The sequence below is a fragment of the Cygnus olor genome, chromosome 2 (assembly GCF_009769625.2).
Source record: "Cygnus olor isolate bCygOlo1 chromosome 2, bCygOlo1.pri.v2, whole genome shotgun sequence".
NCBI lineage: Eukaryota > Metazoa > Chordata > Aves > Anseriformes > Anatidae > Cygnus > Cygnus olor.
Window position 1 is genome coordinate 18376562 of NC_049170.1, and position 18206 is coordinate 18394767.

At 37.9% G+C, this 18206-nt stretch overlaps 1 protein-coding gene across 2 annotated transcripts in view; it reads right to left on the minus strand.

Annotated features, from left to right (window-relative positions):
- Positions 1–18206, minus strand: part of GPR158 (G protein-coupled receptor 158) — a 196289-nt gene that overhangs the window by 93250 nt on the left and 84833 nt on the right. For both annotated transcript variants that reach the window (XM_040548547.1, XM_040548546.1), the window contains exon 4: positions 11203–11420. In XM_040548547.1, coding sequence (XP_040404481.1) covers positions 11203–11420 — 218 coding nt within the window. The remainder of the gene's footprint in view (positions 1–11202; positions 11421–18206) is intronic.

Consider the following 18206-nt stretch of genomic DNA (forward strand, 5'->3'; position numbering starts at 1 on the left):
GTTCAGTTTCAATCTATTCACATCCTTACGGTTAATTTAAAAGTTGAATATGTACGATAACAATCATCAAAATTCTGGATCACCTAAAGAGCCTGCTTCACTAGGTATGCATTCAATTAATGCAGAAATGAAGAGAAAGGAAGACAAAAAGGCATTATGCTCTTCAAGGATAAAGTACGCTTTTAATATCGATAGTTGTTTAACCAGCAGGAGATCAAACAGAATATATAAAAAAATCTGATGGATTAAAAAAAAACATTTCACTAGCAGGATACAAGGCTCGTTGTGCATGTTCTCCTGGTTCAGTTTACAAATAGCTTTGGAACACCTGAATTGGATTTCAGCTTTCTCATTCAACATGGCATTGCCTATTACCAAAGATAATGCCACAGCTCACTAAAACAGTCTATATAAATTGTAGCTCAATCATGTGGAAAGAAATAGTTTATGGTAAATTACAGGAGAAAAAAACAACCTGATTGCAAAGCTCAAGACCCATGATATCTCAGAGGAAACAAACTGAGCATGATGTAAGAAGAGAAGGGTAGAGAAAACTTGATAAAGAGAAAAAAAACAAAACTCACTATTCACATGACTAAGAAGGCAAATGAACTATAGATGATGATCATTATACTAATTTCAAATCAAACAAAAACTCATAATTCTGAAGGTTTTAAATCCAACTCCGGTTTATTTTATTCACTTTTCCTTTATGAGAGCCAAATGGCTAAACCGCTCCAAACTAATAATTTATCTGAGAAATGCTGACCCCCAAAATGGTGAGATTTTTCATCTCCTCAGAATTTATCACACTAAACGATCTTGTATTAAAAAAAATTAATCATGGGTTGTATGTTTCACTGAAAATAAAAGCACACTTGCCTTTGAAGGAAATATTGCTACATATAATTATTCCTCCTATCACTGTATGGTGGAAAGACCCAGCCCCAGGTCATCCTTAAGTTATTGTGGACCCTGCACAAGGAGAAAGTAAGGAAGACTGCCCTTGCTCCAAGAAGTGAGAGTTTAAGCTAAAGGAAAACAGATGGATAAGGACAGATGGGAAGACCAAGGGAACAACAAGGCAATATCACTTATTGTAACTAGCCAGCACTCCCAGCCTATCAGTATCACACACTTTGTAAGTTCCTGAATCTGAAGACATAATATGGAGAGCAGGGGAGGCTCTCACAAAGCCCCCACCAAGTATGAGGAAAGCATGAAGGGAACAAGGGGTGTATTTGAAAAATGTAACAAGATGATGATGGAGGCTGGTGTTGACACTTTTGCATCAAATAAATAGCATGAGTAGAGAGGGAAAAGCTCATGGGGGATCTTGAAAACAAGAAGGTATAGCTTATTTACGCTGCCAACAGAGAGAAGCAATAAGGACAGCACAAAATGGCAGGATAGGGAATTGTTTGCAGCATCGTGTTGAACAGATACAAACAGGCCATGACTGCACTTGCCAAGGCTAGCAGAAAGCATTGCAGTAGTCAAGGCACAAGACAGCAAGTTGAGGCAAGGATTGGCAGAAGACATGTAATAAAAGGGAACTCAGAAAGAGTTCAGTGAGACTCTGGCAGAGCTGGAGGCAAAGTGAGCTGAGTCCAACAAGATGTTAGATAACAAGCAGGTTCCTACCGTAACTAAGAAAGCAGTAGCTGGGACGTCTTTGAGGGAACCAGGAGGAGATGAAGGTATTTTTTCAGGTCTACTGATATTGATGAGAAGTTGTCAGAGGAAAATGTTAGGATTTTACTTCAGAGGGAGGGAGGCATGGCTGGGACAGAGAAGGCAGAAAGCAAGCTGACTGTTTACAGCACAAAGTCCTAAAGAGAAGCTGATAGTATAATGCTGCTGCTTGTGATCTACGAACCTTCAACTTTCACCCAAAGAAATGATGAAAAGAATGAAGAATAGGCATATGTTTTAGTCTGAATGATCTGAAGAGGCTACAGTTAATTACAGTCTCCAAATCTGTGCCCTGTCTATTAGCCAAAGATGTGTCAGCTCAGGGAACCCCTTACAAAAACTTCTTCCATAGACAAACACCTATGATTGTCGCTGCTAAATTTTCAAGACTTGTTGGTTAAAAAGTCCCTCCATTATAAGATGGGCTTTTACTTTGAATAGTTCTTCTTAGCTTACACTAAGGTGGTTATAATAAAAAGAAAGGCCTAGTTCAGATGGAAGTCTGCTCTTGGAGATGGAAGCATGCCAAGGACATCGTGCAACCCACCAGGGACTTAGCTATTGCTATTGATTGTACAAGGAAGGTTCACAGCAGCATACAGCTCCAAGACAAATAGGAGGATAAATAAATAATGTCACTGTTATTCTGCTGACATGACAGGAAGTGTCCTCCCAGTAAACCTGTAAATATCCATTCACAAATCCAAATGAAACTGCAGGTAAATGGAACTACCCTGAAGTTACTGCATCAAAGAATCAGTGGTAAAAGCTTAACATTGTGTGAACGTCCATCTAGTTTACTCAGCTTCCCTGAAAGGAGCATATATATGCAAAAGTCTTCAAGAACCAAAGACCAACATTAACAGATGAACAAAAAGCTTAGCAATTTGTTGAGTTTAGTTTAATTTCTAGCTCCAAAACTGCTTTGGAAAAAAATATTTTATATTGTAATAGTTCTCATTGTTGGGAAATATATGTTGAAATTCAAGGATTCAATTATCTTTTTCTTTATGTTTATTTTAAAAGGAAAATCAGATTATTATACTGTTGAACTTATATATGCATTCAAGGCTACTACAGCCTTGTCTCTCCCCCGTGACAACTATCTTCCTAGCCAGGACCCTGTATTAGAAGTACCCTGTTATCTGCTCCACTGACTAGAACATTGGGTCTCTCTGCTGTAGAGTTTTATGGAACATTGATGGAATAGAAGGTGACAATGATTCCGAACTGCAAGGTTTTGAATAGCAAGACGTTAAGGCTAAGAAAGTACATGCCATGAATCAGTCTGAAAGCCAACGTGGAGCAAATGTGTCCTAGTCCACTGCTGATTCATGTCACTTTGAAGGCAACATACTGCCTTACAATCTTTGCATGTTTTATGGATGGCCACTAAGAATATGTGCTAATTCAACATTGCAGAGACAAAATCTGGCTTAATATAAAGATACAGGGAGAAGATTGTGAATTTTGGATCCTTACAGCTATTGCTGAGTATTGATGAAAAGTCTCGTTTAAGACCTACCTTGTCCGTTAGGGTAGACCCTGTCTAGTGAGCACCATCGTGTAGCCTAATTGTGCCTCCTATTGCCCTGCTCATTCCATTAGAAGAGCATCCATTAGATATTCTTTGTATATCTAGATCTTTATTTTCTTCACACATCAGTTTGTCCTGGGGCCTACAATGTCTGAGGTGGAAATAGGTTTATTTATCTGTTTGCAAGTACTTAATTCCCTTAAATCATTTATTATAATAAATGGAAATACACACAGATGTGAAACCTGTGGGCTTATGAAGTGAATGCCCCAACACCCTGCAAATGAACGGCAATAACTCTGCTGCAGCCATCGTTCACTGTCTTTGGGAACTCTAGCAGCCAGTATGTCGTTTCTGATTTTCAACTGCTAACAGAGGCTAACAGCCCATGCACTTATCTTTTCAATATGGCATTCTGCAATTATTTATGTGAGAATTAATAAAGGTACAGCATCCCTAAAGGCATATCTTAACTATGTATAAAAATAGGAAAGGACATCTTATGAGTTCTGTTTTATGAATGGAGGAAATGAGAATTCCACTAAAAGCAACAGCTATTTTGAAAATAACATCGTCAACATCTTTAAAGCTGCAAACCTCAAGACTACAATAAACTTCCCCAAGAAATCACAAGAAACTAGGTTCTCACCCAAGGATATAATGAAGAAAAGGTGCATAAAGCGCTGCACAGAATATGTATGTGCTGAGTGAACTGTCAGGTATGCCCACCAGCACAGCATGTAAAGGCAGCTGCTCCATCTGCACAAGCTCTTTTCCCTCTATCAAGTTTCCACTTCAGCTAAAATGTCAGCAATTGGTGTCTAGGGAGAAAAAAGCAGAATGTGCACCAAAGATTAAAGGCATCCAGGCACAAGCACATCAAGATGCCACTGTAGTGTTAAAAAAAAGAGAAAGGATTGGCTGATTTACATTAGAGAAAAAGGTATGTTTGCAAAGCCAGCAAGCTTTAATATTTAAAGACATATCACACATCAATAGCTTGTGATTATCTCATTCTGAATTATTGCATCCTATCATGGTTGCAGTAAGGATGAAAAGAAATTCTTGATTTCTTAGTATTAAAAAGAAGAACTACAGGTTTCATTTGCATGTTGTCTCTCCATCTATGTGGAGTTTTATGCAGTGTTTAAAATGTCATTGTTTAAGGCCAGTCTTCATGGTTTAGAAATCATATTTAGCAGAACATTTAAATGCATTTACACTAGTGGGAATAAATAGGAAACTGGTGCCATAAAATATCTAGTCATCTTGAACCCCAGTCACTGGAAATCTATATTCAACAAAGAGTAAAAACAATATAAAAACAGTCAGTTACTATTATTTACCACAGTTAAAACGATTTATACTTGTTGATGATTAGCCAAGTGGTCTTGTTAACTGCAAGCTTTAATTTGATCAGTGTTCCATATATTTTTTTCCTTCTCTAATGCATTTGTGGTTTTTTTATTTCCAACAGTGTTCATAAATGGGAAATAAAAGATAACACAATAAAAGGCGGTTTAGTTATAAATTTCTACTATTTGGGAGCATATATGGTTTAGAATGGGGCAAAGCCCTTCATTTCAATGGGATCTACTGCTCTTCTTTATCCTTGTTAATGCCATATTACAACAGCCCTCTGAACCACGGTTTTGAATATTTTATTTTAAGCACTTAATGTTATTTTTAAGAGCTGAAAACAATCTTTTCCAAGTGTTGTGGTTGCTGTCAGTGTGAGCCAAGGCTGATGTCATGTTCTCATCTCTCCTTCATCCCTGGGGCAGAAGTAGCAGCTAGCCTCTTCCACTCGAGGGCTGAGATCAGCATCTCTGTTCTCTTTGCCAGTAGAGGTTCTTACCATTTGTAAGGGCATTTATGACTCCTCACAGCAGTAGTATTCTACCTGATAGCTCCATGGTTGCACTAGTATGCCACTATGAAAAGGTCAGTTATTTTCAGCTCTTGTTTCTGATCCTTTTGATGGCGGTCTGATAATGGATTAGCTCTTTATCTTCTTTGTAGGTGATGTCCTTCCACAGCCCAGTACTTTTGGAAGATCTTGTTTACAAGGTAGCTGGTTTCCTCTCTAATGTTCTGGTAGATCTCCAGTCCTTTAAATCATATGTTAACTTCAAAATAGAAAAATTTCCTAAGCTTTCTGTTTCTTCCCGATGGTGTCTTGCTCCGCTGCCCTCACATTGCATTTAGTCAATACTGCAGTTGGTTGCTCCCTGGTTTGAGCTTTCCATTGGTTCACATAACACTCCTCACACAGATGAGTTCTCTCCTACTTTGTTGATAAATTTTCTTCTAAAATCACTGTTCAGCTTCTCAATTTTGAGAATGTTTGTTATAACATCAGTGATTTCTGTCCTTGCCTATCCAGCTACTTTTGTTAGGTTAGTGCCTCATACTTTTTGGACGTGTTTTTAGTAGTAATGTTTGCATTATCCAAGCAATAATAATGGCATAGCACACAACAATGTTTGCTAGTGTTCACCTTGAGCTGATTTGTTTTTTAGTTGTTAAGACTTAAGAGAACATTTTGTATCTCTGTACACAGCCATACAGATCTGATTCCATGGGGCTGAAAGATGTTCTGCAAGATCCTTTCAGACAGTCTGTCAAAGCCTTTTGAAAAGCAAAGAAATAAGAGAAGCCTATTAGTTTATACGCTCCTTTCCAATTGCAAGCCTCAGTTAAGCCGGTTCCATGTTTTGCATCCACTGTCGCTTCATCTTCCTTAGTATCGCACTGCAGAAGCCTGGATGTCTCCCCAGTTGCAGTATTCAGCAAGATCATCCTATTGGGGCCCTCTAATAACACTCCAACGTTCCCACTGTTGAGGAAAAATCTCCTTTTCCCAGGCTCCACTGCAGAAATCCTTCAATGTCATCAAACTGGTGCTGTCAGGTGCTGTCAGCATTTCTGATGGGATTTGATCAATTTTCATCTCCTGGGAGTTTTTCAGCCTCTTGTAGCTCATGTTAATGTCACAGTCAGGCTTTCCAGCTTTCATTACTGTTTGGCATTGTTGTTGTCTAGAATAGTTAGAGATTTCTTTCAAGTGATCTACACATCTGCTTTCCCTTCTGTATTAGCTGTTAATTTTATTTTTTTTTTCCTTTTTGGCTTTGTTTGGCACACTTCCTTCGTTTACTCCCCTGCTGAAATGCTTTATCTTTTCCCACTATAGCAGCAGCATCTGCTCTCTCTCTTATATTTTTCATCTTTCTCTGTCTTTCCCTACAAAGCTTTTCATTAGTGGTTTAGCTTCTGCTACTCCTTCTGTGCATTCCTCCGTTGTTTTTTTTTTGTGTGTGTTGATTTTTTGTGTGTGTGTGTGTTTTGTTTTTTTCTTACCACTTTGGAGTTCTCCCTCTCTGCTTTCTTTTCTCTGCAAAGGGCCACATTTTCTGCCTGTGATTTTCTCCGGTTATGACTCTTGCAGTTTATTAACAGTGCTGCTGAGCTAATCTCAGAGCTGCTGAGTCACTTTCACCTGTGTTTGACAAAGCCTCAAATGAATTCCTCAGCATCGATCTGAGCTTTCTCACAGTATCTTCCTGTAGTTCCATTTTGCACTGTTTGCCAGCGCTGACTACTGCTTCAAGTCACTAATTTTCAGTTTCATATATAGGTTGGCAATGCAAAATTTTGGTCAGTGTCACCAGCGATAGCTTTCCATAACTGTGTCTTGGACAAGTGACTTGAATTTTGATTTGTCCCTCTGATATTGGTTTTGCCATCTATCAAATGCAACTCTGCAAGTCTAGATGAGTAACTACAATGCTTTTAAGATCAGAAATGAAGTCTAACTTGATGACTCTTCAACAAAAGTATGGCTTTCTGATTCGACTCCAGTGTCTTATCTCAGGGCATGGTTTAATACGGAAAACAGCAGAGAGCCATCCTTCTTGGTCTATTCTCCCCGCTTCCAACAATAAATAGCATGGACTTCCAGAACCAGATATTTCATTAAAAGCACTGTGATTAAATAACCAACAATGGCAAGAACCTTCATGATTCCTGAAAAACTCTTTTTGAATTGATTTACACTTTGAGCTCCTTGATGTTCTGTGCCAATGAGGGACATAAAGGAACTAAAAATTGTCTATAACATGTAGTTTATTTATTTATTTTACCATTTGGGAGATCTGTTGAATTCCTTTTTGTTATAGACTACGAGGAACTGTAGTATTTGTTTCCGTGTCACCATTTCCCTGCCTTATATGAAATTATAGCATATTTGCTGCACTGTCTTTTCCTCTGTCATTTCTCAATTACCTACAAGAAGTGTAGCTCACCTAGCTCCTTGAGATCATCATTTTTAAGAGCTTTTGTTGGTTGTCCTTGGAAAAAATACCCTCATCCATATGGAATAATCCACCTTCACAGAGCTATAAATGCATTTGTAAGGACATCACATTCTCACAAAAGTCTACTTCTCACACTTATTCACAGACCTGTAGTTCTGTTCTTTATTAAAATTTCTATGAATTAGTGTGTAAGTTGGACCTACTGATCTTTAGCTCTTGTCATCATTACCAGCAGTCTCTATAAATGCAGATGTCACATTTCCTATCTTCCATTCCTCCTCTACTGCTATTAATATAAGCAGTGGCTTGCTCCACAGTAAATAATTCAGCAACTTGTTAGAAGAGTTCTTTTGGAAGTCTAAAGAGGACTCTTTAGAGGATCCTTAAGAAGCCTCTCAAGTTCTTTCAGAACTAGCTGACTTTTAGAAGATTGTCATCTGGCTTTGCTGATTTATAGCCATTCATTTTGTCAAGATCCTTCAGCCATGAAACCACTGTTATTGATATTTACCAGGTTTCCCTGTAGATCATTATTATTACACCCTAGGTTAGTAATAAAGATCATGTCAGAAATAAAATTGTACCTTCACATTCTGTCAATAACTCTTTGGAAGTAATTGTTGAAAACATCTCTCTTCTCACTGCTATGATCTTCTCTGGGAATGGAGCAGTAGATCTATTACCGACAGTCAACCATTTTGCCAACTGGCTTAGACCTAGCATATATTCCACACTGTTGATGAAACCAAGTAGATGAGTGACTCTTCCAGTAGCTTCCACTATGAGTACCTCTTGATCTTAATATGTGTAACCACTGTGATCTGAATAGTTGAGATTTTTCTTCTCTTTTCTAAAATACTTCTGATCTGCACCTGCTCTTCCTGATATGCCAGCTTTTTGAGACCAAGCTTGACACCTCTACTGTAATCTGAAGAGTCCTTGTGGACCTTTACTGTTCTTCGTCTCAACTCCTGTAACTCACAAAGTAACAGGCTGGGTGCCAGGGATGTTTTTTCGCAAGACACTTTTTGTTGCCAGACAAACTTTTCAAGACCTTGGCTTTTTGAAATTAATATTTACCAGGAACGTCCAGAAAGTACAAGCACTGAGTAGTGTTCTCTTATGCACACTTCTACCAGAGTGGTAACCTAACCCCACCCAGTTCCCATTTTACTCAGCGTGTTTTACTAGTCAGCTACTACGACAAAATGCCACATATCTACACCTCATTCTTTTCAACACTGGGGTGTTAAATTAGTATTTTTATACTCTGATCACTCTATTTTTCAGTTGTAAAGACTTTGAAGACTATTTCTTAATATCATACCAGTATATACTTCTTTCTGTTAAAAAGCTATATTAAAAATTACTTTTTCTAAATATTTGAATGTTCTAGTGCCATATGTGGGAGGGAATCCAAAAAATGTTCTTCTCTGACACTCACCCGGTACAGCAGATCTGAGCAGTTTAACACAGTTAAGTTTAATCACATACGGATACACTAATCCAATTGAGGTTTGTTCCACTAACAGTTGGAAATTCTCAAAATGCAGGTATTTTGAATACTTTAATAGCTGTTCTTTATTTCCATGACTTTTCCCCCTTGGTGGAGAGTAGACAGTTACCGGTTTTCTTCATTCACTCCAATTTTCTGTCATTATCGAATGTAACCAGCAGTTTTCTTATGCAAATACTCATTGTTCATAAAGGTTCTCATTTCATGTTAATCATACAAGATCTTTTTCTTTTTAAAATCATGCTGTACCAACAAGATACCGGATATAAAAGGAGTCCAAGAAAAAAACTCAGCTGACTGCCATGAAAAGCAATGGAACATCTATTTTTCAGTTTCTGTTTCTTGAAAACATGATCATAAAGGAAAGGATTATTAATCTCCACATAACTTTTTTTTTGTCTCCCTTTCCTTTGTCTTTTCCTTGTGAAATACACATTTAGAGCAAAGTCAAACTTTCTTCTAAGTTAGCTAAATTATAATTGAATCCATCTCTGTCCAACTAAATGAAATGCTATATCTCAAAGACATTCTGGGAAAAAAGAAAATAAATAGTTCTATGTCTGGTTCTGATGTTCAGATGTCATGACAAATCTCTCAAGGTAACAGGTAATCTGGAAAAGAATAGGCTTATGGTTTTTTGTAAAAGTCTGGAAAATTCTTTAGAAACAAGGAAAGGTGTGTATATGCTTCTTGGTTTGCCTTGGTATTAAATGTTCAGATCCTGTCTGGTTCTTTGCTTGTAGCTTACTTTGGAGGAATGGCTGATTGTCACAAAAGTAAAAAGGTACCTGGTATAACTAGCAGGTTTTGTGAAATTCAAGATTTCTCTAGTATGTTTAATAAATATATATATTTTAACAGTAGTGAATATGATATCAAAACATATGTAAGTGTTCAATTGCAAGTTCGTTTCTGTAATTTCATTCATATCTGACCTCAAACTATTTATGAACAAGTATAGAAATTTCTTATAAAACCATCAATACTTTATTGAGAAAAAAATCAGGGCAAACTTGCAAGAGCTGGACATGAAGTAAGCTACTCTATTCACTTTGCAGAACTAGAGAGAAAAGTTTTACTCATGAGGAACACTTCTTTCATCATGATCTATTTTACACAACCATTAAAAGCAAGCAACATTACCCTGAGGACTAAAACCTCTCAGAATTGAAATTAAGTTCTTCTGCTAAGTTAACATTAGGCAACTAAATAGATGCGTACAAAATACTTTTCATAATGAAAAACTTTATAAATACAATTAAGTCTGTAATTTGAATCATTTGATGCAATTTCATTAAATGCAAAGACTCGGTCAGAAACAGAAGAGAGAAAAAAATAATGTTACTGTTCATTCTGTGATTTCCTGCCAGGATATTAAAGTCTTTCAAAATGAGCCACACATTTGTAATACAGACAGTGTAGGATTAGGAAGATTGTGGGATCAAGTGTTCCAAAAACCAAAATGGAAATGCTTATCTAGTTATGGAAAATGGATGAAGCTATTAATTTCAACAATGTAGCATATTGTGTGCACACCTACGTCTTCCAAATGTAGGTAGTGAATATATGCCAGCTTAAATTCTTTTTTTTAGTAAATTGGAAGTTTCATAGAACATTCTGCATTTACTGAGCCAACAGTGAAATTGCATGAGATATTACATGTAAATAGATTTTGAATGAGGTAAAAGCAGAAAGTTTATTACCCAGCTAGCGTCTCAAATATATTGAAACCAAACATCCTTCCTAGCAGTGGTAAAAGAGCCAGAGACTTTCAAGATCTGGAGTGTATAGATACCCACATACCTCCTTAGGTACCTCCATTATTGGCCTGATTTTCCAAAATGACTTTGAACACAATAGGTTTCCTTGATTTTTACAGACCATCTATAAATGTAAGCAGACTTCACTGGGAGACAACTTGCTCAGTTTTTGTTTTTTTTTAATTACATAAACAATTTAGGTACCTCCATGCCTACAGCAAAGCATTCCTGTATGGAAATCCAATCTTCTGAGAAAGAGTTGTGCTCCTTACTTGAGAAGTTGAGTGTCCTCCAGATGAGAAGCTACACACCTAACATAAATGAGTCTGTACTACTCAGTGAGAAGGAAGATTAAAGTAAAACAAGGCTGCTTACCTTTGCCTTGCGGAAATGGTAGACTACCAGCATACTTATGAAGTCCAGCAGCATACAGAGCGTTTGGAATGAGATGATAGCAAGCCGTAAATACTTGTCCTCCTGTGCATAGCAGGGAGTATCATCTGTACAGTAAGAACATCCTTCCCTGCAGGGTAGGCAGGTGTAGACTTCCTCCGACAAGTCACCTCCAGAAAAGCGATTATCTGTATCCTTTCCTGAAAGTATCAAGTGGGGCAAAGGGGGGACAACTTTAATTGTACAGTATGCACAGCTCATCCATACAGGAACAAAACAGTTCTCTGCTGATTCCCTTTCCTTCCCCATTCTACTCTTTCACTGAAGGATGAAATAGTTTGCCAGGGCTGCTTTTGTCATTTCACTCTCTTTTATCACATTCAGAAAATGCAGACCAATTTAGACATGAGGGAAAGTGAGCTCATTAAATGCTAAATACATTCCCGTTGTATTTAAGGAGGGCTAAATCTGCACAGGAAATTCTTTTAAGGAGACTTCTGAATGGGGAAAAATTACATCAAAGATTTGGGAATAAGGAAACAATTTTACACAGACACATGAAGAGTAGATCCATTAACTACTTAATGTTCACTGTAAAAGCTCTGGTCTTATTTGATACTGCTCCTCAATTTCATAAAGATGCTATCTAGTGAAATAATTAGCTTAAAAAAAAATAAATAAAAAACCACCTTATTAATTAACATTTGTTCAGCAAACAGTTGCACAATTGCACTATTCTGTGCCCAAATCCAAACCAGTGCAGTTACACTAAGTATAATTTTTCACGGTTCACAGAAACACACTAGAAAACCTCGAAATCCCATTGGCAAGTTAATATTTTGTCTATGAAAATCAACTGTTCCTGAGCTGAGATTTGTCCCATCAAAGTGAACCCATCAAGAGAGCATACAGGAGCATTTCTGCTTTTCCTGATCCATGAACACTTGAGCGTAACCCCCCACAAGACTACTTACCCTACAGTCAACTAATAGAAGAAACAGTTGAAAGAAAAAGGGTGAAAACAGAATGAAGTTAAGTAAATAAGAAAGCAAGCTGAATTTGCTTAAAGTCCTTAATTGCAGCAATACAAGTTGGGGAGTTTCAGAGAATGTGGCTGAAACCATATCAATGGTGTGTTAAAAAGCACAAAAACTTTTCTCACTTTTCACAAGGCTAGAGAATTGCTCCAGTATCTTTTATCAAAATTTTCCTTCTCCAGCAGGGAAGGTTGTAAATCTTGCTTTATCTAGTCTTAATTCAAGAGACAGCGTAATTCAGTAATGTTGCACATATGCATGTTGGTGTATGAAACTCTTCAGACTTTTAGGTTGAAATATTTGAAACAGAAGGTTATCTACAAGGATAATTACTTCTTCCTTTCTCAAATGTATGCGTGAATGTGCAGGAACATGTCTGTAGACGGGCAAAACCTAGGAAAGGGACAAACCATTCATACATGCGAGTAAATAAACATTTGGTGTGCTGTTCCAGCAGCCCTTTACTCCTCACCTTCAGTGAAAGGTGCTTCTCTCTCACATCCCATGGTGAGAACAGGCTGGTATTTTTTATGAAAATCATGGATTTCTCTTTGGAGCTTTATTCTAAACAAAGATGTTGGAAACCCGAATATAGCAGAGTAGTGCTGACTCATGATAGATTTCCTTATACACCAAGAGATGGTAAGAATAGATCTAGTGTCTTTTTGACTCAGATTATGGGAGGTAAGAATGGAAATGTTGGAAAATAACCATGCTTGGGCATCCCATGAAAGTGGAGAACCTTTAAGAAACACTGATCTTGAAGACATCCTTTGACTAAAACTTTTTGTCAGACTGAACACCCATGGACCTCTGCCCATTGTCGCTCCAAAAGCTTTGCCAGAACCCATTTTCTCTGTATCTAACGTTATATCTTTATTTTCTCGGTTAACATATACGTCAACAGAGCCACACTGACCTCTGTCAGAGACAGAAGTGACTGTCTTCTACATCCCATCTCAGTGCATTCTTGATTTGGCTACTATCTCCTGCCCAAGTTTTCAATTTCATTTCCATTTGTACTCATATAAACCTACTTTTCCACTGTCACCTGTTCCTCTATCATTTCCATAAGGAGTCACCCTTCAATTAGTCCATTTCCTAGAAGATTATTTAATCTCTTAAAACCTCACATTTCTAAGTCACATATGCACCACTCTTCGATAAAGTGTTATTGTGGTAACTATCTAAAATAAAATATTATCAGTGTGAAAACTTAAACACTGAAAAAATGTAAGTTAAAAACTAAGTTAGGAGATTACTTAAGTCACATGTGTCTTGAAAATGTTGCATGGTCCTAAACTTGATATTCTTTATTTCTTAAATGTTCAACTCTAAAAGCTGCTGCAAATACATTCAAATCTATTTTATCAAGTATTTTCTTATCAGCCGTGCACAGAGGTTTATTCATGTGTATGCTCACAACATACTATGGGGATAATTGCTGATAAACAGTTGCATGTTATAGTAGATATCCCAAGGATATGACTTCATAATGCAACCGCAAACCTTTGCTTAGATATTTCTGGTGTAGTGATTTCTGCAGTGTATAAAGGAAGATCATCAATATGCATCTCCTGCTGCCAACTATGACTGATTATCTGGTGAACATCTTTTGACTCTGCAATGATTCTTCATTATAGCTTATATAAGAAAGATCCAAAAAATTGGATCTACTTGAGATTTTATACAATGTGATAAGAAATTATTTACAATCTCCACCTTTTTATTTTTCCTTACCAAAAAGAAAGAACATTTTTCAGACCCTCTAAAAGAAGCTCTTGGCAAATGACCGACCATTGTATTTACCACTGACTGTGAGCTTGTTTGGAGAGGGAGTCCAAGTCCACCCACACCCCTGCCCTGGCTCTCTGTCCCAGGGCACTGCCAGGCACTGCACAGTTGAACCACTCCGCCTTTTATGTCTGACACAATCCCTTCACCCAAGTCAATATAACACCACCTCAAGCCATAGACAGCCCAAGCTAAGCGTGATGTGACTGCCTCATACAGCACTGCCAGGCCAAGACTGCATTGTGTTGTGCCTACTCCTGTTGCAGCTGCTCTTTCAGATTCCACATGCCTCATCCAGTGAAGAAAAGCACTTTTTCCTCCCTAAAAGATGGCCAAATATTTTGAACACTGGTAAGGTACACAGACAAAAAGCCAATTCTGCTCCATGTAAGGCAGCAGCAGTTTTAGCACTGACATAAGTGAGACTGTATTGAACACTGCAAGACTGTGTGCCACTGTTAGACCTGAGGAGGAGGAAGATATATAAAAGTACCGTCCTCAAGAAAAGAAAAAAAAATGCAGTAAGAAAAAAAGAAAAGGGTAAAATGGAAGGAGAAAAGAACAAAGAATTGGTGGAAAATAGGAATAGGGGCACAAACTAATATGAAATGTAATAAAAATAATGCCTGAGTACTGGAAAACGAAAACTAAAAAACTTAAATGCTTTGGCTATGTCCCCTCTACTGTATTTTTCCTAGTTCTTCTCTCTTCTATCCCAGCCTTCCTTTCCTGTCTGGTAAGCACAGAGAGCACGGGGCATGCTGAGCAGTGAGCAGAACACAAGACAGATTCTGCTCCTGTTTTGCAATAATGTGGAGTACAAACATTAGAGTGATGCTGCAGTAACTTAAGCAGCATGTGTGAACGGAACTGGATCTGCTAGCATCTCAAAGCTGCAATCAGCCATGGTCATAACCCTCACCCTGGAAATGTATCTCTGAAGTCAGCAAGAGATTTCATGCACACAGAGATGTGCACAAGTGAGTTCTGCTGAAGAACCAGAGCCAAGGGGCAGGCATAAAGAACGGAAATTCTAGTTGAACTTGAAATCCCTCCTGGGACTTAAGGTCATTGTACTATCAGAGACATTCCAGTCTCATATCCAGACACAAGAGGTGTACTAGTACCTTTTTGCACTGGGCAGGTTCCACATCCAAACAGCAAGAGCTGAGGGGAATCTCTGCAATTCATTGTCAATGTATTGCTAAAGAATGCAATTTTAGGTTGAACAAACGACGGCTGTTCTACTAAGGATCTTCTGATGCGTATCTGATTAACTTGTGAGGCAAAGAACATAAGTTCATAGTGTTTCCTAAAAGCGAGCTATTAGGAGAAAGTGCATAACCAGGTATTCAAGCACTTTCAGGTTAAAGCAACTTGCATACCTGAAATAGGTCTTTTTCTAAAATCAGTTTCTGATGAGATTACTTGAGTCACAAATCCTATGTGACTACGGCTTGACAATTTTGTATGGACATAATTTTTATATTCATTATTTCTAAAAAGTTTGACCTTGAAAGCTGATCAAAAGAGACACTGGAAATATGGCATTAACTCTGTACTCCATTAGCACCAAGAGTCCACATTAAACAATTCAACAAAAAAGAGAATCATTTTACATATTTTGGCACTGTCGGTTCTGAAGAACAAACCCAGCCTTGGGACAGCTCTCCTACCTGGCTTCCCCATCGGTATGAGAACGGCCCAAATTTCCCTGTCCCATGCACACTTCTAGAACCTGCAACACAAGCTGCACAACCTCCTTGCGAGCAGCCAAACTGTACTGCTCTAAGTCAGAAAAACAGAATCTTTCCTACTGAGGACATTGTTTATGCAACATTGCATCTCAGCATTAGGTCTCCAGCTGACTTTGCAGAGGAGGTAGATAAGCAATCTTTTAAGCCTGCCCACTGAGCAAACTGTGTAGAGACTCAAACATCCCTGCAAAGCCATTTTATACAGCTATCTTTCAGTCTCAACCTGAACATTCATCTGGACCTAAAGCAAAACCTTGTCCCTGCTTAAAACGTTGTTACTTCAGGCTCAATGTGCAACTGCAATTAAACATATTTTGCTTTGGTGCAGAATCCAAATATCATTAAGAATTACCCCCATTTCAAGATACAACCCTGAACTCAAACTTTCAATCAACAGAAGTACAAAACTGGTCATTTTTAATCTATCTACCTACTTAGATCTTATCTTGAGACCTGCAAATCTTTCCTGCCTCTTGATTTTCTTTCTCTAGGAATACTTTCTACGCCATTAACATTTCTACGCAGTTTCATCTCTCTTATCATCACACTTCACCAACCTATCTCCACAAAGAGATCTTCAGGTCAGACAGTTTCTGTCAAAACTTGCAGGAATCATGTCTAGAATCCCTGTATTAGTACTGTATTGAACCTCCAAACACATACTACAGCCATTTTAACCTTGTTGTCTTTTCTGTTTTTGTTTTTACAGAATGCAGTTGGGTGACAGGGTTAAGTTCCCTTGAACCAGTGTTTTTTCTTCCATTATTTCACAGTCACTTCCAGTCTCCCACTAGCAGTCTCACTTTTCACATTTTGAAGTCATCTCTAGAGCCTGGCAAATTGAGCTGCATCTAGATGAATTAAAAGCAGTTCTTTATTAATGACTTTTTCTAACCTCATGCTTATGTTAGCTCACAGTAACACATGGCCAGATCAGAGAGGCCACAGATCATTTAATTCCACCCCCTTAAACATCAGTATATACAAACAGCTTCATGAGAAAATTTCACTGTATGTTAGCTATTTAGAAGCAAAATATCCAATCTAAGTTAGTCATGTAGGCTCCTTCTTCTGTCGTACATGGAGGGGGGAAAAAAAAAAAAAAAGACTGTTTGCCTAAAGAGATACTTCTCTCATCTAAAGACAAGTTTCCAAAGCAGCAGGATTACCCTCCAGGGGAGCCATGCTCTCCCTACTGACTACAGTGTAAACCTAGATGACTAATATATGCCACACATCTGCACTTTAGACAGCCAATATAAGATAAAAATGCATCTCATCCCTAATGATCCCTGTTGTTAATGTCTCTAGCCACATTGGTTTTGTGTGGTCTATGTCATTTGGTATGATAAAAAACTATGAATGCTTTTTTTGTTGTTGTTGTTTTTTTCCATATGCTCATTCAAAGAGTTAAATCCCAACTCCATCATAACTCACTGCACTGCAGGAGCAACCAAGCATCATCCTTTTTCTATTAAAAGATTCATAGAGAGCCCAGAGAAAAAGCACTATCACAAGGCTGCCTTCTACAACACTCCACAATATGAAAAGGGAAGGGAAACAAACACTCACCAAGTAATTTTTTAAACAAACACTGTGCTATTTATGCTACATATATTTACAGGAGATATAATATAGGCCGAGTTAGGAGTGAGATACTTCAGCCAATCTATATCCGAACCAGACCTAATCAATAAAAATGGGCCATCCCATGACACAAGTCAAGGAAGAAACCTCTGGAACTTGGGGCTGCAAATAAACAGGGAATATCCATTATCAAACAAACAGGAATATCTGTTAAAAGAGCTACCCGCCTTTTGCCTATAAACACTGTCACTTTTAACATAAGGAAGCAGAGCTTGTGAGTAACTAATTTGGGAAGGAACTTAGAAGCTTTATTTACAGCTCTTGAGTTAACACTAAACCAGTAGTGTTAACCCAGTTATCAGGTACACTGTAACATGGGGCCAAGAAGCTGGGGATGGGATTCACTAGCAAAGTCTGCACAGAGATCACACCTTGATCATATGATAAAAGTAACAGACACCACCTTTGGAGATGCTTGTTTTTCCTGCTGTGTATTTTTTTTGTATTTTTGTAAATTTGTTGTATATTTTTTTGTGTATTCTTTTTGTATTTTTCCTGCTGTATATCAATGGAGTTCTGATTCCCTACTTCCTTTAACTCACTGTAAGTACCACACAACGTGCTTTCTTGGGAATATATGTCATCCATATCATACTGCCAACCAGACTCAGAACTCACCCATCTCTAATAGCCTGTTTGTAAGAATGAGAGCTTGGACATGTTCCTTTGGATTCTCCTTTGAAAATGAAGTAAAATTAAAACAATTAAAGCACACACAAAGCCAGAGACTAGGGCATTCCAGTTTGACCTA